This window comes from Primulina tabacum, chromosome 1, assembly GCF_025594145.1.
Source record: "Primulina tabacum isolate GXHZ01 chromosome 1, ASM2559414v2, whole genome shotgun sequence".
NCBI classification, from domain to species: Eukaryota; Viridiplantae; Streptophyta; class Magnoliopsida; order Lamiales; family Gesneriaceae; genus Primulina; species Primulina tabacum.
The window spans coordinates 48,114,110-48,139,072 of NC_134550.1; the positions used below are offsets into that span (position 1 = coordinate 48,114,110).

Below are 24,963 nucleotides of genomic sequence, written 5' to 3' on the forward strand. Positions count from 1 at the left end.
AAAAACTTAAGTATAAACATGACATGTCAAAGCATAAACGTGTCCATATCACATCATATCAACATATACGTGTTCAATGTTCTTTATTTGAATTCCGTTTATTAGTTGTGAATTTCGTATCAGCTCTAGTCGATGGATCCATCTACTTATAATCGCGGTACCCGGCGGCGGGGCCATCATCGACAATATTACCCATTCGCTGAGCATTGGCCTTACATGTTAGTGTTCGTGTTCGTCTTCAGTGTTTGTATTAGTCACAACCAACTCCCATCCTTCAAAACATAACATCATATTCATCACTTATAAAATCATGCACATACATAAATTTCCTTAAAATCAAGCATACAACGTATTTTCATATTATCATAAACATTCATGTTCATAATATCATATACATTTAAAACATGTCAATTTGTTATCAGGTGCAAAATGACCATTTTGCCCCTGAAAATCCTAATTGACCATTTTTTACCCATGAACCTCAAATTTTCGACCCGAAGCCAACCAAACTCCTTAAAACACCTCAAAACATAATTATAACAAATTCCTAGACTTAACATCGAGCCCATTCATTAATTTCTATAATTCGTTTTAAAACATGGACCCAACACTCGGTTATAACCCGAACTCAATCAAACTTAAACCATAGTTCGAAGACTCCTAATTAAACTCTGTATGACCTAATCTAACTGTCAATAACCTCAGTTATATCGACATATCAACACCCAAATGAGTCATAAGTGCTAAAACCACTACCCCACCCACACTGGGCTTGCGTCTAGGTGCTAACATTGTGGCGCTTGGTGCCCAACATCAGTGATGCAGCGCTGCCAGCCCCGAAGATCAGGTGTCAGCGGCGCGCATCAAAATCCCAAACAACAATTGATCTACCCCACGTTCAACTAGATAGGATTAGGCTCGAACCAAACCACCCTAGGACGTAACGGGACTCTCCTAGAACGACCTAACCCCATGCCACAGCCCCATGCGCGTGCGAACGTGCAAGCTTGACCGAACCCCACCAAAACCGAACTCTACCATGACTAACCCCTTCGATCTACTCCTAGTCCGCAACCAGCTGTGCTCGAGCCATCCTAAGCCATGTCCTGGACCCACCAGAGTCTAGTCCACAGCCTGGAACAGCTATTGCACCACTACTCACGAGCCATCATCCGAACAAGCCAATAAGTGCACTACACGACCCAACCAATCGGCCCCCTTACTAGACTCGATCCCGATCTGATCTTGGCATCTAAGAACCTCCAAAACTTGCTGCAAATCTTCTCTCACAAGACAAAGCCCGACAGCCCCTTAGAACATATAAAAAACGTGAGTTACATAAAAAAATCGATTAAAATGTACACAACATGATACGACTATGATTTTCTCATGCAAAAACATACAAACCAACATATATTGATGTGAATGATGAGAAAAACGAGATATAGGCATGTCTTTGCGTTTTTACGCTCGAAAACCTTGATACCAACGCGTAGAACGTGCACCGGAGAGACGAGGAAAATTTTTTTTGAAAAACCTCGAGAGAATTCAAAGGTGGCTGCAGGTATAATTTCGAAAAAAGCTGCTGGAGAGTGATGGAGGGGGCGGCCGAGAGGTGAGTGATTAGGTTTAGGGTTTAGTTGGTAGGTTTTAATAAAAAGATTAATGTATGATGAGTTCTTAATTAAAATAATGAAGTCTAGAAGAATTTTGGGCCCATTATGCATTAAATACAGCCATTAAGGCCAAAAACTCTCTCGAAAAATATTTCGTTTAGGTAATTTTTTGAAAGTATTGTCGGCACCCTCAAAAAATCCCCCGACTTGCTAAAATTTACGTACTGGTTTAAAATATGTCTCGAAGAATAAAAATACTCCACTAGGCCCATTTTCGAAAATCTCACTTATTTACACCATATATTAAATAATTAAAAATAATTATTTAATAAAAATATTTTTCCTTAACTGTCTCCGATCTTCATTTCTCGTTCGAGCGCGAAATACTACTAAAATCCAAAATGCATGAAATCTTAGTAAACCATGAAATGAAGCACATATCCTTGCAATAATCATGCATTTAAGACTTTAAAATAATTAAACACATATTTTAGTAAAACCCTAGATTGCATTCAGTCAGGATTACGTAACTCGAATTTTCTAGACCTTACATAAAGTATATAATAAAATAAAATCAGCGATTTCAAAATATTTGACGAAATTTCTCATCAAGTACAATTCTATCACGAAATGTAATTTTCTCTTTCGAATCTTTGTTTTATAATTCTTCCGTTCTTGAATGATTTGTGAGATTATTGAATAAATCTTTGTTTTTATAATTCTTCCGTTCTTGGCCTCCTTTATGTTTTTGGTGATAAGTGAATGTACATTTTCAGTTCGACAGTATAGTTACTTTGCGCTAAGTTGCTGCATAATTTTGTCGTTCTATCCTGAAAAACAGTTGTCCGTCCTGATCTTCGAAGCACATGCGGAGGGGACAAATTTTTTTTAAGGAAACTGTACTTCGTACAGGTCTTGGTTTGCTTTACTGTTTTAGTTTTTCTTGCTGTATTTTCTCATGACATTGTTAATTGGTTTCTGTTCAGATTTCTGTATCTTTTACAAGTTTTATCAGACCAACTGAAGACCAGTTGAACTAAACCAGCTGAAACTGAACAAGACCAGCTGAAGACCAGTTGAACTAGACCAGCTGAAACTGAACCAGACCAGCTGAAGACCAGTTGAATCAGACCAGTTAAACTGAACCAACTGCTGACCATTTTCCCGAATCAGTTGAATTCTCAGAGCTATATTCAATTCCATACCGTTTGGCTCTGTTCTTACTTTCAGTCGATTGAACAGTTGGTTTACTTGATTTTGAGAATTCATTTACCATAGTTGATTTTACAAAGGTAATGTACTTTCCTTTGTTTTCATTCAACTTTGGTTGTGTATCACTTAAAGAATTTTCAACATGATTATTAAAGCCTAAACCAGTTTTATCATCAACTGATTTTTGTGAATTCTGCATTTCAGTCAATGTAACTGAAGATTTGTTCCAAGCTTGAATCAGTTCAGTGTGTTTTGAAATTTCAGTTTTTAACTGATATATCAAAGCTTGGTTCTCAATCATTTCAGCTTTTTGCTATGCAATCTTCTTTTTTAGACTCAACATTTCAACTGACTTATCAGTTTCAGTTTTATCATCATTGGGATCATTTTGCTCAGCTCTAACTTTCTCAAATATCGAGCAAGTTTGTGATACTCATTTACCATGTCATGCAATGTGGTAATGAGTTTCTCACGAGTGAAATCAGTAGACATGAAGTCAAATACTTGTTGAATTTAGTTCAGCATCATCTGCCATTAAGCACATGACTTCTTCTTCATCATCACTTGAACTGATTGGGCTTTCAAATTCTGACTCCGCACGGTCAGTTTTTGCCCACTTTGATTTACTTTCCTCAGCTAGAAGCACCTCATGTTTCTTTCTGAAAGATTTCTTGTCATCCTTGGTTCTTCTTCTGTGCTCATAAGGCTTTTTTTATTTTTCAGTGGATCCTCGACTATCCTTCTTTGGCTTGGGACAGTCAGTAATGAAATGGCCAGTCTTGCCACAATTGTAGCAAGCATAAGGTTCTTCTTTGGAGTTATTTTTCTTGTAATGTTTCCGGAAGTTTCCTTGATTTCTCCTGATAAACCTCCCAAACTTCTTGACAAACAATGATATTACATCATCGCTCAACTGATCAGTAGATTTGTCAACTGAACTAGTTGGTTCCAGCTTGACAGCAATTAAAGCAGTTGTGACATTTGATGTAGAAGGCTCCCCTTATCTGGTTTGTAGTTCAAACTCATATGCCTTTAGATTAGCAAACAAATCATGAATTTCAATCTTGTTAAGGTCCTTTGAATCACGCATAGCCATGGTCTTGACGTCCCACTATTTGGGAAGACCTCTGACCACCTTCAGTGCTATTTATTTGTTAGAATACACCTTTTCAAATGCATTCAGCTCGTTTATAATACCACTGACTCTCTCATAATGTTCATGCATCGATTCTCCAACCTTCTTCTTGATATTATAAAATTTATGAACAGCAACTGATAGCTTGTTCTCATTGGTTTGTTCGTTTCCTCCACAAAGATGAATCAGTTTCTCCTATATCTCTTTAGCAGTTTTGCACATTTTGATTTTGCCGAAAGTGACTTTATCCAACGTTTTATATAAGATGTCCTTAGCCACATTGTCAAGGTTGGCTTTCCTCTTATCTTCAGTTGTCCATTCCTCTATGGACTTCTTAACGCAATGAGGTGCCCCATCAGTTATTGTAACGGCTGTATTTGCTTTTAAGATTTTCATGGGACCTTCAGTAATGACATACCACATGTCGTCATCTTGTGCAGCTAAATGAGCCTGCATTCTGATTTTCCAGTCATCGAAATCTTCTTTGGAAAATATTGGTATTTTATTGAATGAAGACATAATGATCAGTTTTGTGGATAAGAATATTCTGGGACAAGATTCAACCGCTCTGATACCACTTGATAGGATCGATTAACTGGTGAAAGAGTGTTTAGAATGGGGGGTTGAATAAACACTTAGGATTTTCACAATGTTTTCGAATGTTGATTCAGTTTAGTGACAAACTGAAACTCGAAATCTTGTCAGTCGATATCAATCAGTTAAAAATAAAGTGCGGAAATAAACTGACTGATAGATAGAACAAAAACTGAAATAAGAACACACAAGATTTTATGGATGTTCGGAGATTTCAATCACTCCTACGTCATCCCTTCTATCACAAAGATATGATATCAACTAAAAGACTTTGATCGATACAAACACTTGTACAAACCCATTCAGCTAGGACTTACGCTACTGCCTAACTGAACTCCTAGCACTCAAGATTGTAGGCAACACCTCACAATCAGCATATTGTTTAATGTCTCATATGCAAAGACTACATACACAAGTTTATTGTCTTTGTGCAAGACTCACTCAACTAATCTTTGAAGTTCAACTCTCTTGTATATGTGTGAGTGATTATGTGTGATGAATTTTTCTTTTACAGTGTACATCCCAAAAGTATCCTCACACGAGGGCTTGTGCTCTTAACTAGCAGATTTCTTCATGCTACCAATGCTTTGAATCCCCTTCAAAAGCTCTTGTTTGAACTTCTAGATGTTCAATTTATAGGCCCCAACAATGATATATACGTTAGACACAAGAATATGATCGTTTGGAAAGTTTCTGTACTGTTTCTGAGATTGCAAATGTCAAATTCGTCTTGCTAGACTTTTTCCCGACTGGTAAACTCTAGTCAACTCAACTGGTTGTTCAGTTCAACTGGTCTTGAGCTGGTCTGGTTCAGTTTCAGTTGGTCTGGTTCAACTGGTCTTCAGCTTGTCTGGTTCAGTTTCAGCTGGTTCAGTTCAACTGGTCTTCAGCTGGTCCGGTTTAGTTTCAGCTGGTTAGTAGCAACTGGTTCAGTTCAGTTCAGTTGATAAACTGAAATCAGCCTAGCTGATTTCAGTTTGTGCAGAACCAGTAGCTTCATCGTCATTTATCAGCATCTTAAGCTTCGATTCAGACTTTGACTTCTGAAGATGATTTGTAGATCATTGTCTTATCTTTCCTACGCATACTGAATTGCTTCATTTCAATAATGGAGCTGCGAGATATGACCAAAATGTCATATCCAACTGATTGATGTTTTCGTGCAATCAGTTCGGTAATTCAGCGATCAGTTAGACCTTGATAACACCCGAATTTGCCCAACTGACGTCAAATACGACTTGTTCAAAATTGAGTTTTCTAATCAGAAACATTGACGGATTGTCATTTAAATAATCCAGTTGAGAGATATCATCCAAATAATAAAATTTACCAGAAATTCAGTTTGTGCAGAATTCAGTTTCAGATAGAAGCTTACGAGGTGAAACTAGGCTTTCTTCTTCTTGAATTTTCTGGAGATTTAGATATGTTAGATGCAATACCTGAATCTAGGAAAGCACTATGAACTTCAAGCCAATTTTTTTTAAAAAAATTAGTTACGATTTGTGGGATTGGGGTTCATTGGATGTTAATGTGAGTGGATGTTCAGAAACCAAGTATTTTTATTCGATCATGATTTGGATTGGTTTAAAATCAATTAAATCGAAAAATTGGTTTCATGTAAGTTTTGGATGAATCACCGATTACAATAATGTAAAAAAAAATTTCAGATAAAATTTACTAATTTAGTCTGATTTTTCATATATATATAATATTTTATTTAATTTTTAGTTTGTATTACAATCCACTTACATTAAGAATTTATTTATTGCATATCTTAGCTAAAATAACATAAGACTATTCTAAAAGTTTAGGTTTTGAATAAACTATAAAATTATGTAACCTGTAAAATATTATAATTTATCTTATTTTACTTATGATCATTTTAATCCACGATCAAATAATATCTTCATTCAAATTATATCAATTGTCAATTGCTAATTTTTTCAAAATTATAATTTTTTATCTACTAATTCACTATAAATTCAAAACTTAAAACTAATAATCAAAATCAGACTAAACCAAAATTAATGATTTGTTTAGATTATAAATAATTCATGTTTTTGTACAATTTAAAATCTTATGTGACTGATAAAATCTGATTTTGTTCTAATTTTTATATAATCGAAACTAAATTGTAGTTGATAACTCCTAAATATTAATTTGATTATATATGTCAAAATAGTTTTTTTTTTCTCCACAACAATAAGAAATAGGTTGGAGTAGACCACGGAGCGGTATATCGTCGATAGCCCTAAAAGGGGTATTCAATTCCGACAACCCCGATAGTAGACGTCATTCAAGAACTCAATTATATAAAATAAAACTTTAATAACATGGAATAGTTTTTAAAAGAGTTCCCAACTTTACTACTCACACTCGGGGGAGCTAGCACTTGTTGTCTGGAATGACGGCTTACGATTACACAACGACCGCCAGAAATGAGGATTAAACCAATTAGACTGAAGGGAAGGTTTCGAATGCATAAGCAAGAGCTAGAAAGACGCCGTAAGCCTATATTCGTCCTGCAACAAAAACAGAAAAGCACGTGCTGAGCTAGACCTTTCAGTTTCGACGCATGGTCAAATTTCATTTCCGCACGTCGGGCTAACTTGGGTTTAGGCTACACGTGAGGCTTACTTATAATTTAATCGATATAAATGTAAAATATACACGAATCTTGATTCTTAATAGTTAATTGTGTTTTTAAATCAAACGTGATCATCATTGGCACTATATATTTCAGAGTGAACGCATATATCAGAGCAAATTAGGTGGCTGCGATCAAGAAGAAGAAAGATTTCAGCCGAGACTCGCGACGCATCCCGCTTCCATTCGATATACGGAACCGACAAATGGCGCAGCAGCCACAGCACGTTGCGATCGTTGGGGCTGGCATCTTTGTGAGAAATACTTACATTCCCAGATTAGCGGAAATCTCCAACCTCGTCGTACTCCGAGCCATTTGGAGTCGCAGCGAGGCAGGCAACTCTGTTTTATCCTCTTTTCTGTTTTATTTTCAATGTTGATCTGTTCTCTTAGAGTTTCTTATCTGGGTCTCTGGAAATTCAGTTCGTAAGTTCGTTCTCTTTTTACTGGATTTACTAGGATCGACATGTCTGACAAATGAAGTTGTGGGATACAGTTTTTATTTTCTTTGACAATTGATTTGTTGAAAATCCATGTGTTTTACAATATTTGGTGATTTCATTCTTGGAAGTAAACATTAATCATAACACAACAATAATGAAAGGACCCCTCTACAAACAAGAATGTCTTTAATCGGTACACAAATACCACGGTAACATAAGCTAGATCCTGAATTGACTTTAAAGACAAAACCCAACTGTTGTACGATAGTTGCTAATCGAATTTGCCTAGGATTTTTTTAGTTGTTTGGTGCCACTTCTGCGAATAACAAAGATGATATATCTGGATTCTGAACGGCATATGAATAGATAATCTTGATTAGTTCGATTCATTTCTAAATCCAGAAAAATTACTCAGAAGTTTGAGGAAAAACTTGCGATTTTATTGGTGAAAAATGTCTTCCTCGTACAAAAATGGCTAAACTTGAATTAGGTCGATCCATTTTGAACATTCTAGTATTATCTTTCCATCTCTTTCCTTGATTTGAAAAGCCGATTACACGATCTTCAATGGCTTTTTATCCCCATATGGTTGAACATAAAAATGCACGTGTGATCCTCAGTCAGTTTGTTCGTTTATCTTATCACATCGATAACTTATACATCGGGTTCATTGAGATAACTTGCTTTACCAGTGATTTAGCATTTTGGGGACCAAATTAAGTTCCAAAAGGCAGTGAATTTTATAATTTTAGAGCTATAGAAAATCTAATTACAACTGTGAGTGCCTGTACAACTGGCCTTTTAATTAAAACAGGAAGGCCATGATTTTGAAAACTTTAAAAATAGTTTGGCAAATAGTGTATTTATCAACTTGCATGTCAAAAACTGGAAGTGATGACTGTTAAGAGCAATAGCGAATATTTTCAGATGTTTATGGGGACAATTTTCACTTTCAAGGATGAAAGACTAATTTTAAACTTGGCGAGAAAAATATAAATGTTAGTTATTGTGGTCATTAAGAGCAAATAAATTCAATAGGGAACATGTGTGTATGCAGGAGTCAGCCCGAGGTGCTGTTGAAATTGCTAAAAAGTTTTTCCCAAATGTGGAATGTAAATGGGGAGATACAGGGCTTAGTGAGATAATTGACGATGCCTCAATCATTGGTGTGGCTGTGGTCCTTGCTGGGCAAACTCAGGTATCTCTCTCTTGCTCATTATTAGATTGGCATCTGATGTGGCATATTTCTTCCACTCTCTTTATATAGTTTTGTACTGGGAGGATTATACATGTCATGATTTGTAGGTCATAGCTAAGATGAAGCGGCCTAGGGATGGTTGCATGGTCTCATGTAAATTCACTTATTGTGTTAGGCACCACCCTGGATTTTTATTTAGGAATTCATGAAATTGTTCATGAACAACCACTTGATTTAAAATCTAATTCGAAGTTTTCTCTTCTTAGTGATCTAGAAATCGTTTTTGTCCTTTCCTATGGCCCAACATGACGGAAGTAGCAGTAGCGTTCACCTTAACTCTCTACCCCCGCATGCTCTTGATATTCTCAAGTTCCTAAAACTCCAGCCGTAGTGCTCGTTGTTCCTCCCAGATGATGAATGCATATACAAAGGTTATTATCGTATTAAGAAACAGCGGTTTAAGTAGTAAGTACTTACCTATGAGCACATACTAATTTACGCGATATACATTTTATTTTAACAAACTAATATGAGTAGCGTGATACAAGCATTCAAACATGACAAGTACGTAGCAGTCGAACATTAACTAGCTCATTACATTCCCAAATTATTTATATATCATGAACGACTGACATACGTGCAAAAACATGTAAGACTCTATCCTCAATTTTCCTTCTCCTGGCCTAGATCATCGCTGCCCTCTTGATGATCTCATGACTCCACCTGCAAGCCCAACCCACCGAAGTTGCCGATCCGTACATACAACAACGTTAACAAGACATGCAATACTAATATAACTGTAAATCGTAAAATGTATGAATGCGTGAGATGCATGAGGTGAAACGTCTCTAACTCGTTTTTCTTTAAAATATACTAGAATTTTTTTTTCAAAAGCTCTCGGCCGAACCACACACACACACACATATATATAATTTTTGCACCATTAAAATAACTCACCATATATTTTACTCAAAACTTAGTAACTGCAGTAAAATTCATAAAATCGTAAACGTCAAACCAAACTAAAACTAGTATTTTTCAAAAATAGTATAAACGTCATAAATCCTCTCAAAAACCACTCTTATTTCCACTCTAGACCAAGCCCTACAGGCCATGCACGCGCAGCCCTCAAACCCGTGCCCCTCACGATCGCGCGGCGGAGCCTCACGCCTACAGCCCTTGTCCTTTCTCCAGCCACCCCTTAACCCTTCTAGGACCCCTTAACAGCCCCTAAATCAAGCCCATGTCAACCCTAACCTGGCAGCCCCTTGTGCATCATCAATACAATGAGTTTCATGTCAAAAGAATGCAAGTTTTCCATGTATATGCCACAAAAACGAAAATATAAGAGGGGTTATCAGATTTTTCATGCAAACATGTATATTCACCCATAATATGGTATGAACGATGAGAAAAAAAGGAATAAGGCATTTCTTTGCCTGTTTCACGCACGAATATCTGAGTCTTGACGCCAAGAAACGTTGCCGGATAGACGGGGGAGACCTTGCTGCGATTTTCCTCTTTAAAACCGACGTGAACAATGCCTTAGGGACGTGTGGTGTGTGCGTGTGTGGCTAGGGAGAGAAACCCTAGGATTCTATAAGTGATGTGCTTGAGTTTTGTGTAGGTTTAGGGCTTGGGAATCAAGTTTTTCAATATAAGTATTAAGTTAGGTAGTTAGGCCCACTAACCTTATTATAATAGGCCCATTAGGTCCATTAGAGTGTAGGAAAGATATTTCGTTTAGGAAAGTTTTCGAAAATATTAGCGAGTCTCCAAAAAGTCCTTATTTTCGCCAAAATTCGATTACCGGTTAAAATTACGACTCGACCTGTAAAAGTATCTCAAAAACACCATTTTCGAAATTTTCAAATTAAATATACCATATGATAAACAGTCCCTAGTCTCCGTTCCTCGATCGTGTCTCGAATAACCCTTGAAACATAGTTTTATGCATTCTAACGGAAACCCTATTTTAAACATGTAAACATGGCTACCACATTTAATGAATGCAATTAAAATAATTTAATTAGGTATTTTCCATTTTTCTTAGATTTGCATGTAGTTGGATTACGTTATTGCATTTTGGCCTTACACGAGGTACACTTGTACGATAGGTACACGTCAAACTGCTCAAGGGCAAAGGGTGCCCTCAGACAGTTGACTTGACATTGACACCTTTCAAACTCCATGAGAATACAAACACCAAACTTTCCTGATTTAGGACAACGTCAAAGTAGTGAGCAGAAAGACCCAAACTCGTGTAACAAGTATATAAGAAGGGTATCTCGTTTGTCAGAGATTGAAGATTGCACAAGATCATCAAACTAAACTCATGAACATCAGGAGCTGACCTCTGAACGATTCAAATGAGAGATAAAGCAATCTAAAGCTTTACCATTTCAGCGAACCTTGTAATTTGAAACAAAGAAACACAAATGAATTGATGCATTCAGAGTGTATTATGTACCGTCTAATGCATTGTATATGCCCATAATATTGTACGGATTGATGAATTTAGTGCATTGCACTTATCCATGGTCCAATGCATACTATAAACCCTGAATATTGTATGGATTGATGCATTAAGTGTATCACACTTATCACTAAAATGTATTGTCTAATCCATTGTTTATGCCTCGAATATTGTATGGATTGTGATGCATTTAGTGCAGTATACTTGATTACTAAATGTATTGCCTAAAATATTCTATATGGCCCGAATATCGTGCGGATTGATTCATTAAGTGCATCACACTAACTCTAAATGTGTGGTTGGATGTATATTATATGCCTAGAGTATTGTATGGATTGATTCAAGTATTATATTGCACTTGTCACTAAAATGTATAGACTAATGCATTATATATGCCACGGATATTGTATGGCTTGATTGATTTAGTGTTTTGCACTTATCATTGAATGTGTGTCCAGTGCATACTATACACCTATTTAGTGCATTGTATTTGTTACAAAATGTAAGGTCCAATGTATTTTGTATGCCTCGAATATTAAAAGCTAGCCAATGAAGCAAATGAGGTATAACCATATAAAATATAGTTATATAATTGAAAATGGTTTGTGTTCTGATTTTGTTCCAGTTATTAACTAATCAAATCTGATGTTTATTGAACTTCTGATAGTTTCAATGTAACACCCTTCTTCTATGCTTGACGTGACTAATGATAATTACACTCATAATTAAAATAGAGTTTGATATATATACCTATATCATGGAATAATCCAACCTATGGGCACTAATTTGATGGTTTATAAAAATTTTGACATGATGTCCCTATATTTCGGACGATCCAATAATCCAAACAATAGTTAAATTAATATAACATGTATTCCACAACTTACTTATATAAACATAAACACATGTATATCAACATGATCCATAGTTGTCAAAAGCGCGAGGCGCAAAAAAGCGCTCAAGTGTCTTGGGGCTTCAAGCGCAAAGCAAAGCACACGCTTTACGGAAAAAAGCGCAATAAACAAAATATTATCAAAAAATCAAAATAAAATAAAGAGTCTTTGAAAATGTGATAGATGAAATATCAAATGTCATTATATTCGTCATCTTCATCTTCCAAATCTACGTCACGCCACAATAAACAAAATATTGTCAATAAAATAAAAAGTTTTTCAAAATGTGATAAATGAAATATCAAATGTCATTATAATCGTCATCTTTATCTTACAAATCTATGTCATCAGCCTTATCACTTAATTTGTATCCATCCGTATCTTCTTCTTCTTCAGTTTCAACATCAATGTTGATCTCTTCTTCATCCACTTCATCCACAAGACTAGTTCGAGCTGAAGATTGCTTTCTTTTTGCTGAAGTAGATGACGACGCTCCTTTTGAAGTAGATGCATTTCGAGATCGAAAGTCATATGCACTTTCACCAACCCCAACCGCTTGTGCTACATCACTCCAACGTAAATCATCATCTTCAAAGACCAAATCGTTATCATCATTCTCATTATCACTATCATTCAACTTTCCCAACAACCATTGGTTACTATCATCTATTTCTGAAGAAATAGGATCAATCTTATCTCGCATAGCATATCTTCGCCTCAACGCTCTGTTGTATTTGATATATACCAAATCATTCAATCGTTGTTGAGACAACCTATTTCTTTTTGAGAATGTATCTGCCAAAAAAATAGAAAGTAAGAAGTTAGGTTCATACTCCAAAATTTAATATGTAAAAAAACTTCTAACTTACATGTTCAAATACACTCCAATTACGTTCACAACCTGAAGAAGAGCATGTGAGGTACAAAATCTTCATTGCAAATGTTTTTAATTCAGGTGTTGATGCACCATAAGAAGACCACCAATCAGCTTGAAAGTTGAAACACAAAAAAATATAAGATTAAATTTCTTATCATTCAAAGTTTGTATCTATACTATAAGTAATGTTTGGGAAATAAATTAGTATTGCACTAAATATTATTTACCTGGTGATTTTGAAGCTCTTTGTCTAATAGCCATGGGTAAACCAAAAAGTCCTTCTGCTTTTTTGTATTGATCCAATTGAGTTGTAATCTTATCTTGTAAATCATCACCTCGCACCAATCTAGCTATGCATTTGTACAGACCCTCCAACACTTCTTCATCATTTTCTATGTCAGGATTTGAGTAAAAAAACTTAGGATTTAAGAAATATCCAGCCGCATGCAAAGGATGATGGAGTTGAACGTTCCATCTTTTGTCGATGATTTCGAAAATACCAAGATATTTCTCTTCATTATTATTAAATGATGCAGCGATAGTTTCTTTGGCTCTGTCCATTGCCTCATAGATGTAATCCATTGGGGACCTTTTTTCACCGTCTACTAGCCGCAATACTTTTAGCAATGGGCCGCCAACTTTTAATGCAAAAACTGTAGTTTTCCAAAAAAAAGGCATCAATATCACTTCTGCAACACGTTTTCCAGCCGTCTCTCTAGAATATCGACTTTTTGTCCACTTTTCAGATGTAAACATATTTCTCAGATTTGCTTGTTGAACTTGAAACCGCTTTAAAGTCAAAAAACCAGTTGCGAAACGAGTCTTTGCAGTTCTTACCCTGTCTCTCTGTCCAGTAAACTCCCTCATCATGCTCAACAATTGTGGTCTATTGTAAATATAACCATTCACCATCAATGCCCGTTCATGCTAATTTTTTTAGGTTAGGAATTTTGAATATTTCCTCAAGCATCAAATCTAAGTAATGAGCTGCGCATGAAGTCCAATACAAGTGTGGAAAATTGTTTTCCAAAAGACGACCTGAAAATACGAAGTAAATTTACTTTAAAAATTGAAAAATCAGATTTTTAATTCAATTTGCAATTTAAAATATTACCTGCTCTAACATTGCAGCTTGCATTATATGTTACAACCTGAACCACATTCTGTTCTCCAATTCGATTCACAAATTTAGAAAGTAACTCATACATCTTATCAGCAGTGTGAGAATAACTTGAAGCATCCACCGATTCAACAAATATGCTTCCTTTAAGACCATTTACCAAAAAATTTATAAGAGTTATACTTTTTTTATCCGTCCACCCATCTGCCATGATTGTACAACCATACCTAGCATGATCTTCTTCGTGTGATTTGAGAAGCAGTTTCGTATTTGCCAACTCCTTCTTCAAATACTTAACTCTTACTTCTTGATATGATGGAGGTTTCATTCCCACTCCAAAAGTCCCAATAGCATCAATAAAAGGTTGCAAAGAATCATATTTAACAGCATTAAAAGAAATTCCGGCATCATACATCCACGTAGCAAATTTCTGAACCGCGTTTTCTCTTAATTTCTTTTTATTTACATCATATTGACCTTTATTTTTAGCACGTCTCTGTTTGACAATTTCTTCAACATCTTTCGCAAAATAAAGATCAATAGGCCCTGCTTGTTTACACCTTTTACCCTGCACCTTGGGGCCGGAGTACATTGGTCGTTTCCCTTTCATTTTAGTTTGAATATCATCCTCATCCTCATCTTCTTCCAAATCAACAATATCATCTAAATGTGGAATATCATCCATTTGATTCTTCAAAACACTCTTTTTTTGCATGAACCCTTTAATTTCTTCTTTAACATGCTCCGGACACTTCGGACAAGCTTTCACATTTCTATTGACCCCAATTAAATGTAGCTTGTGCCGATAAATCTCACCATTTGTTATTTTACCACAAAAAGAACAACATACAATATTTGGATTTTTAGGATCCGGAAGTGTTGCATAATTCCAAGCAATGTCCTTTCGATTTGATGGAATTGTTGTGTTTGACATGTTTAAATACTGAAATATAAAAACAAACCACCTATTATATTATTAAAAATAAAAAATACAATTTGTAATTTTAAACAAAAATTCCTAAAATTAGGGTTTAGTGGTTTACCAACTGGTTAGCAAATGAGAAGGGGTGGCGGCGGAGCGGCGGCGACAAGGTAGAGGCAGAGAAGACTCACGCACAAATGCAACAGTGGACTTCAGCAAAGGCAGACAACGTAACGATAGGGATTTTCATATAAATGGGCTGGGCTTACCTTTGGAGCTGGACTTGGGCTAAACTTTGACTTGGAAAAAATTTAAAAAACAAAATTGGGCTGAAGCGCAATAGGATCGCTCAGAATTTCTCAGGCCAAGCACACTGAAGCGTGCGCTTGATCCACCTGCTGCGCTTCGGGACAATCCGAAGCGCAGCCAGGTCGGCTCGCGCGAAGCGAGGCGAGCGCTTTTCACAACTATGACATGATCCCAAGACAGATATTTCGTCCACGATTTTCTCAATACATTCTATATACGAACACACACCTTCATTGTTATACATATAGACATAGACATCTTATAACTTATTTCAAACCCTAACGTAACATCAACTATAATACATATATGCTGAAGCCATGACAATAGCATGTCCAGGTTCTTGTCGGGGTAAGACACTTTACAAGCATCCATTGGTGAACCGGCATCCTATTCACCTTCATTACTTGATCCTGTAATACATGAGCTACGCGTGTTTATAAAACTCAATAAGTTGGCACTTATACATATTAATATGCGTAGAAGGAACATACTTATCAAAGTCGTGATCAACAATGAATTCTTAAATAATTTCATATCATAAATTCATTATAACACGTAACAAGTTCTTTTTTGTACTGGAGCCCCATTTGTTGACCTTTACTACCGTGCTTGCTTTATTATATAGCTACTACTGTGATGACCGTCAGGGTGCCCTGTGACAACCCCACGATCCATATATTGGCCAATAGAGTTGGTGGACTTAAAACCACCCATAATGTCAACGAGCTCGTATATCATATAATAACCTGTTGCATTCATTTCATAACATTTTTATGTTAATGACATAGCACATCTCTTGAACATTCATGATCTTTCATCTATAATACATAACAATGGTATATGTGCTATGTTTTCATCAATAAACGTAGTAACAAAGTATATATAACAATAATCGATATGAAACATTTCAAACTCATAATATTACTCATGTATTACTTCAAGAACATGCCAACTTACTTTTCAAGCGTAAGAACACTGGTGGAATAAAGTTCCTTGGTCCTACACTGTAAAATACATCAATAATTCAATCACCATCTTCATACTTAAGCATATGGTTGAAAGTCACCCTATATGGTTGTTGCGTGTTTTCTTGATTGCTCGCAAGCGCACAACGTCAAGTTATAGTAAAATGTATTTTTGAGTACAAGTGTCGATCCCACGAGGAGTGCTTATATAAACGTATATCAATGCTTGTAATTAGAATAGTCCCGACTTTATCTAGAAAACTCAAATGTTGTTTGATTTGTCTAAAAACAATTTGATTGCAAATAAATAATTAAACTAAATACCGAATTGAGAAATAACAGTGAGAGAAAATATCTAGAGAAATGATTTTACTAAGTTTCCACGACAATTATTCCCAGTTAAATTTATATTCATGAATTCCAATTATTTAATGGCCATGAATACTTAATTATTTTATTCCCCTTTTACCAAGTGACGAATAAACTGTATCATTCAAACCTCGATTCAAACATTCATAATAAGAATCTAGATTTACATGATAAATGCAAACAATGTTCTTGCCTAACCCTCGCTAAAGTTATACGCCTTCCGAACGATATAAACATTCAACGATGCGTCTCTAATGATCTATAATTCTAGTCTCTCTCCCGAGTTGTAGAATTAATCAGATAACACACAATTTATGGTCAGTAAATTGCAGTCAAAACAATACAAAGAAACACAATTAAACGAGAAGGAATTCAATCATATAAAGAACCGAGTCAAATTATCGTATCAACAAAGCTACGTCATTCTCTAGACTAGAAAATTAGTTCATGACGAAATCTAAATAAAAACAACGCATGTTCAAAGATTTAGACATCGAAATACACGAAAATATAAAAACGAAAGAATATATGGCAAATCCGAAGTGTCGTCTCCGTCCCCAGATCCGTCGTTCTTCGTATTCGTCATCGTTCTTCGTACTCTGGATCTTCGTCTAAAGTTCGTGCCTCCTCTCCTATCTGTTTTTCTCTCCAAAACGGCTCCACTCAATCTGAACCCTTGTTTTCTTTTTTATTCCCCCCGCGTCAGGCCGTGAGTCGAAGCCCATTTAATCTTGTTTCGCCGCCATTGGCGCCGCGGCGCTGAGTAAGTGGCGCATGGCGCCCGTGCTTCGCTCCTGTAGGCGCCGTGACGCTTGTTCTTCTGCAATGAGGCGCCGCGGCACTTCTTGGGCAGCGCCTAGGCGCTTGTCCAACGCACAAATGAGCACTGCAGCGCTTGTTGTGGCGCTGCGCTCTCGTATATCGCAGTTTCACGCTCAAGAATACCTCTGATTGCTCTAAACCGTCAACTAGTTGTTTATCCCCTGCACGACATAAAAACAACAAAAACAGGCGTAATTCTGTTCGAAACCAACATAGATCAAATGGATTAACATATAAATTAAGTGCAATTCTTGCACTTATCAAATCCCCCAAACTTGAACTTTTGCTAGTACTGAGCAAAATAAAGGAAAAAATAAATATGCAGACTCAAGCAAGAAATTAACGCTAACGACTATAGTCATGGATATGCAAAAAGTGACAGTGGCCTCAGATTTATTTATTTTCATGTGATTCGTAATTACTCGAGAGTCACGTGCGTGTGTGATATGTCAATGTTCATTTACCCAATCAAATGCTCAAATAAATTTACAACACCCACTCGCATAATAAACTCAAGGGATATTCAGTTCAGTTTAAATCACACTTCATAAATATACAAATTCACTTACACAGATCCCAAAGGAATTCATTGGTAATTGTTTGGTTCAATAGGTATCCAACATAAGTATATCAAACGATGATGTTACACAATGAGATGCTTACATGCAAATGATTAAAGTTCATACTTGCTAACCATGTTTCACAGGTAATCCATAGGCTTGACTTGAACAGCTTTTGTCCACTAGTATATTAGATAAATGTGACAAGGTTAATAGGTCTTGTATGCTTGTAACGTTAGGCTATGACTCATGGCTACAATAAAAGGTATGAAAATCAAAATTTGAGAGAAATAATCGAATTTTCATCATCTTCACTCTTATTTCATTCACCATCACTTCATTGTTCTCTTCCCATTCATATCCTCCATTTCCCATATTTTTGTTTTTCTCCGGTTTTTGATTCATTGCTTTGATTATTTTTCTTCTTCTTGTCACTTTTTCAACTCCTTTTTTCGCATTTACTTTTTTTCCTTTTCTTTTCAAGGAGTACTTGAATCGTTACAACACCAATGAACTTATTTCTCTCAAAATTAGGTAGGACAATAAGTGTATAAGCTTCATTAGGTAGTTGTTGTGGGATGTAGAATAAATACAAGTGGGGGCTAATTGTATGTCATTGACACACACCATTTGATTTTTTAAATAGGCTCAAAATGGGACACTAAGGATGTTTCATGTTTATTCGGTAGCCTCAAAGGCTTAAATGGTTCCAAAGATTGCCTAAATCATTCCTATGTCACATATTATCCGTATTTCGCCTCGAAAAAGTGTTCAAGCAAGTTCTAGATTACCGTCAATCCAGTGGTCAACTCATACAAACCAATCACATGCAACGTCAATCAAATGATATATGAAAGGTGCACAGAGAAAAGTCAAGCATCTCAATCTACTCGAGGCTCAATGGGCTAACGAACGATAATAGCAATGAAAACAGGCCCAAAGACATTGAGAAAGATTGCCTATGTCATTTCTGTGTTTGCAAAAGTGTCAATTAATGTCATGTGAAAAATACTAAAATTCAAATCTCTATTGTCTATTTAGCATCACAAGCATGTAAATTGTCTCTAAGCATTGATAATATCAACAAACATGACCGTGCAACGATATTTGTGACTCCCAAGTTATCATGAATACATATATGCATTAACACCACGATTTCATTTTCATCATTGGCCACACAATGACGTATCCATGACTCTTCCTAACAATTCTAGCATGCAATAAATAAATAAACGATTTTTTTTTTACTTTTTTTTAAACGAGAAGGAATTAAACTCTACTGTGCAGGGAATAACTAATCATGCAATTCAGAGAATAAAAACGTAGTAACAATTGAAACTCAAAAGTAAAACTGAGTGAACGATAAAACAGAGTGAATGACCCCCCAAACTTAAGTACGTGCATTGTCCCCAATGTACAGTAATAAAGCAAGAAAAAAAAATGGGAACACGTATCTCATACAGCGCGCTTCAGGAATCGCTGTCCTCGCCTGACAGCTGAGGGTCCTCCTCATCATCCTCAATAAGTCTATGGGAAAATGCCGGCGGCTGTGGAAATACGGCCACAGAGAATTGCTGTGCTAGCACATGATTAAAATCGTGCACGTAGTCCATGTGCTCTCATGTCATCTGCCACTGTCGTCTCGTAATACGCTCGATATCATCGAGACGCTCGTGTGCGGTCTGTCCCATCCCTGCACGTGCCTGTGGGACCGGAGGTGGCTGCACTTCACTCCCTGAAGCCTCTCCCGGAGCACTAGTAATCTGTCTTTGTCTCCGATCCCATGGGAGTCTATCAACCAGTAAGATGTCGCCTTTTGTATGCAATACTGGCTTACTATCATCCCATACAACCCCTGCTAACTGACATAGATCCGTAATGGTAGAAGAGTGGGGCATGCTAATAGTGGAAGTGCCCCGAAAAGCCTGCAACATCGATGTCATAATCACTCGGCCCGCATCTACTGTCCTGCCGGTGATGATACAATAAACCAAGGTTGCCTTCGCTTTTGTCAATACCAACTTTCATTACACTACTTTATCTACACATCTTACTATCACTATTTAGATACATATTCATTCTCAATACACCATGGACAATATAGAAACCATATTCAATCTCAATAATCAATATCCCAATCGATGTCAATAGGTCCATATGCATAATACAAGGAGCATTAGCGGCATCATTCATGTAAATCATAATGAATCAGGTAAGTGCATAGCAAACGACACAAACACATTAATCATTTGTACAAGTAACCGGTCATTACAATTTTCCCTCTCTTCAATGAATTTTGTCCTCTAAATTTGACGTACCATATATTTCAGGATATTTATGTTGAATTTCGTCTTCTCGTTCCCAAGTTGCTTCTTCAACTTCATGATTGCGCGATAATATTTTTACCAATTGTATTTCCTTGCCTCGCAATATCTTTGATTTCCTATCGAGTATTTGGACCGTCCGTTCTTCATAAGAGAATGCGAGTTCCAATGGTTCATAATGAAAAACGTGAGACAGATTGGTCAAATACTTTCGTAGCATTGAAATGTGAAAGACATTATGGACACTTGAAAGATTCGGTGGTAATGCAACTCGGTACACTTTTTCTCCAATTCTGTCCAAGATTCAAATGGACCAATATATCTTGGACATAATTTTCCCTTCTTACCAAAACGCAAAATACCCTTCAACGGTGATACTTTTAAAAATACATGATCACCGACCTGAAATTCCAATTGACGACGTCGCACATCAGCATAACTTTTCTGTGGACTCTAGGCAGTGTGCATTCTTTTTCTAATCTTGGTTACCAATTCTGCTGTCTGTTGCACCAATTCAAGGCCGAAAAACTTTCTTTCTCCATCTTCGTCCCAATGCACTAGAGATCGACATTTTCTACCATATAATGCAGTATACAGTGCCATTCCAATAGTTGACTGATAACAGTTGTTATATGTAAACTCAGCCAACGGTAGTTTACTGTCCCAACTTCCTGGAAAGTCAATCGTACATGCCTTCAACATATCTTTTAATGTCTGATTCACTCGTTCTGATTGTCCATTAGTTTGAGGATGGTACGCCGTACTAAATGACAATCGAGTTCCCATGGCATGATGTAAACTTTTCCAAAATACAGATGTGAACGTGGGATCTCTGTCAGATACAATGGACACTAGGATACCATGGAGCCTCAGTATCACCTTGATTTATTCTTCAGCATATTGACTCATCGTGTATGTGGTTTTAACTGGAAGAAAGTGAGCTGATTTCTTGAGTCGATCAACGATTACCCATATGTCATTAAATCCTATTTGTGTTCTTGGCAAACCAAGAATGAAATCCATTGTAATGTGTTCCCATTTTCATTCTGGAATAGACAATGGTTTCAAGAGTCTTGCTGGTCTTTGATGTTCTGTTTTGACCTGTTGACAAGTTAGGCATTGTGCGACAAATTGAGCAATATCCTTTTTCATACCTGACCACCAAAAATATGGTTTTAAGTCCTTGTACATTTTTGTTCCTCCTGGATGAATTGAGTAGGGTGTAGCATGAGCATCAATAAGAATGTCGGTTCCAATAGTTCCCTGTTTTGGCACACATAGTCGACCTCGATACATCCATATTCCTTTCCCATTCAATTCAAAGTTCAAAATCCCTTTTTCCACATCTCGTTGTCTCAGTTGTTGTAAGTCACTATCTACACTTTGTTCGACCTTGATTCTGTCTGCAATTGTTGGTCAAACCATGAGGGATGATAGCTGAATTGCAGCTCCCTTTGGAATAACTTTGATCTGCAAATTTTGTAAATCCCGTAAGACTTGTTCTTGTACTCTCAATGTGGCAATAAAACTGGACTTTCGGCTTAACGCATCTGAAACAACATTGGCTTTACCTAGATGATAATTGATAACACAGTCATAATCTTTCACTAATTCCAACCATCGTCGTTGCCGCATATTCAGTTATTTTTGCTTGAAAAAATATTTCAAACTCTTGTGATCGGTATAAATTTCACACCGCTCACCATGCAAGTAATGACGCCATATTTTTAACGCAAATACAACTGGTGCCAGTTCCAAATCATGTGTGAGATAGTTCTTTTCATATTCTTTTAATTGTCTTGATGTCTTTTAATTGTCTTGATGCATAAGCAATCACTTTTCCGTGTTGCATTAAGACTGCTCCGAAGCCATGTTTTGACGCATCACTATACACTATAAATCCTCCCGGTCCTTCTGGAATTGCAAGAAACGGTGCTGACGTTAACTTAGTTTTCAATTCCTGAAAGCTTCGATCACATGATTCACTCAATACAAATTTCATGTCTTTTTTTGTCAAAGTAGTTAAGGGCAATGATATTTTCGAGAATCCTGCTATAAAACGACATTAATAACCAGCTAACCAAGAAAAACACGTACTTCGGCAACAGTAATTGGTCGTAGCCAGTTATTAACAGCTTCAATCTTACTTGGATCAACTGAAACGCCTTCTTTAGAAATGATATGACCCAAAAATGCTACTTGCTCCAGCCGAAATTCGCATTTCTTCCATTTTGCATACAATTTTTTGTCTTTCAAAGTTTGCAATACCAATTTCAGATGCTCTCAATGTTCTTCTACAGTTCGTGAGTAGATGAAGATATCGTCTATAAAAACAATCACGAACTTGTCTAGAAATGGTTTGAAAATTCTGTTCATCAAATCCATAAAAGCAGCTGGTGCATTCGTTAGTCCAAATGGCATTACAAGGAATTCACAATGCCCATACCTGGTTCGAAAGGCAGTTTTTGAGATATCATCTGTTTTTACTTTTAATTGGTGATAGCTCGATCGTAAATCAATCTTCGAAAAGATAGCAGCCCCTTGTAATTGATCAAACAGATCGTCAATTCTGGGAAGTTGATATCTATTTTTGATTGTCACTTTGTTTAACTCCCTGTAATCAATACATAAACGAAGGGTGCCATCTTTTTTCTTCACAAACAAAACTGGTGCTTCCCACGGTGAGAAGCTCGGTCGAATAAACCCTTTATCAAGTAATTCCTGTAACCGTTCCTTCAATTCTTTCATCTCTGTAGAAGCCAATCGGTAAGGATCTTTAGAGATTGGATGGGTTCCTGCCACAACATCAATCACAAATTCTATTTCCCCATCTGGAGGTACGCCTGTTATATTTTCGGGGACTACTTCTGGGAATTCACAAATAACATTTGTATCTTTTAACTCAACAACAGGAGGATCGGTAATTAAAACAAATGCTAAATATCTTTGTCACCCTTTGTGTAGTAATTTACACGTTTTCATAATAGAGATTATCGGAAGGGGTAAAGATATACCTGCACTTGCTACTGTGAATGGTTCAACTCCTATTGGTGCAAATTTGAAAATTTTCATACCACACTCGATAGTAGTTTGATACATAGAGAGCCAATCCATTCCCAATATTACATCAAAATCTGTCATTTTCAGAACTATCAAATCCGCATACATCTCATGGCCTTGGATGTATATTGGACATGCTCAAACAATCTGATCTGTCTGTAATTCTTGCCCGGAAGGTAAAGCTATGGCGAACTTCGTCTCTGTTGTGCTTGGTGTAATGCCCAATTTCCGTACGAACAATTCCAAAATAAAAGAATGCGTGGCTCCTGAATCTAGTAAAACAATAGCAGTGATACCAGAAATCAAGAACATACCGGTGATTATTGATGTATCCGCATCCACTTCTTCTTTGGTCAATGAGAAAAGGCGTCCTTGTACTTTATTTGAACCTACTGGACAGTCTTTGGCAATATGCCCTGGCTTTTTGCAATGATAACAAACATTTGTGCCTTGCATGCAATCACCGACATGAGGTTTACAACACTTAGGACAAGGTGGTCTGTTCTGATCCTTGCTCGGGGTAGGACCTTTGGCACGTGACTCCTCTATCGAATACCTTTACTATCTACCTTTTTGCCTCGTCCTGTTCTTTGGCTCTTTTGAAAATATTGTTGCCTTGGCAGCTGCGTCTTTTTCGATTTCCTGTTCATCCTGCTCTGCCATAAGTGCTTTATCCACTATCTCCCCATAATTGGCAGCTTTTGACATCCTTACATCTCTTTTGATTTCAGAGCGAAGTCCTCGCATGAAATGTTCGCCCTTAACTGTGTCATCTTGAGCAACATGTGGTACATATTGAACTCCTGCTTCAAACTGTTGTATATGCTCAATCATCGACATTATCCCTTGCTTCAAATTCATGAAATCACCGGCCTTCCTTGCGCGCACATCTTTGCTAAAATATTTGTTGTAAAACGTGGACTTAAAGGTATCCCATGTCAATGGTCTCGCATGTAATGCCACTTTTACACTTTCCTACCATATTCTCGCAAGTGTTGTCAACATAAAGATATCACAAGTTACCTTGTCGGCATCTTCCATGTGTAGGTAGGAGAAGATGGATTCCAAGGACTTAATCTATTCATCTGCTACTGCTGGATCAGTGCTCCCCATAAATTCCGGGGGATTCAAGCGTCTAAATCGGTCATATACATCCGTCTGAACAGGCCCATGTCTGGATACTATGGCTTGTGCTGAGTAGTCCGTTGCATCTCCAATAGCTGTTGTATCTGCTCACCATAGACTTTTGCTTGTTGTTGGAGTAGTTGAGCAAAGTCATCTACGGGTCGTGGCACACTACCTTGTTGCCGGTGCTTTTTGCCCTTAGACGACTCTCCCTCATGCACTTTACGTTTGGGCGGCATTGTCACTTAGCCTACAAGTAGGTCACATAAAAGCAATTTACTTAACACAAACTATGGG

At 36.8% G+C, this 24,963-nt stretch overlaps 2 protein-coding genes across 5 annotated transcripts in view; one reads left to right on the plus strand and one right to left on the minus strand.

Moving 5' to 3' along the window:
• Positions 1-7,166: 7,166 nt before the first annotated feature.
• The window catches only part of LOC142545471 (dehydrogenase FPY6), a 32,602-nt gene continuing 14,805 nt past the window's right edge, over positions 7,167-24,963 (plus strand). The window contains exons 1-3 of one of the 2 annotated variants that reach the window (XM_075652688.1): positions 7,167-7,183; positions 7,301-7,535; positions 8,704-8,844. In XM_075652688.1, the coding sequence (XP_075508803.1) occupies positions 7,410-7,535; positions 8,704-8,844 (267 nt within the window). In that variant the 5' untranslated portion in view covers positions 7,167-7,183; positions 7,301-7,409. The other variant, XM_075652678.1, reaches the window with a different exon arrangement.
• LOC142545457 (uncharacterized) lies at positions 12,900-15,598 on the minus strand. Of its 3 annotated transcripts, XR_012820279.1 has the most exons (4): positions 14,205-15,598; positions 13,318-14,128; positions 13,083-13,201; positions 12,900-12,992 (listed from the first exon to the last, which is right to left on the minus strand). XR_012820279.1 is itself a non-coding variant. In XM_075652659.1 (2 exons), the coding sequence occupies exons 1-2, from the start codon at positions 15,142-15,144 to the stop codon at positions 14,013-14,015; spliced, it is 1,056 nt and encodes a 351-aa protein (XP_075508774.1). In that variant the 5' UTR covers positions 15,145-15,598; the 3' UTR covers positions 13,056-14,012. The 3 variants fall into 3 exon arrangements, 1 of the variants encoding a protein (XP_075508774.1); XR_012820277.1 differs by lacking the exon at positions 12,900-12,992 and having other exon boundaries at positions 13,056-13,201; XM_075652659.1 differs by lacking the exon at positions 12,900-12,992 and having other exon boundaries at positions 13,056-14,128.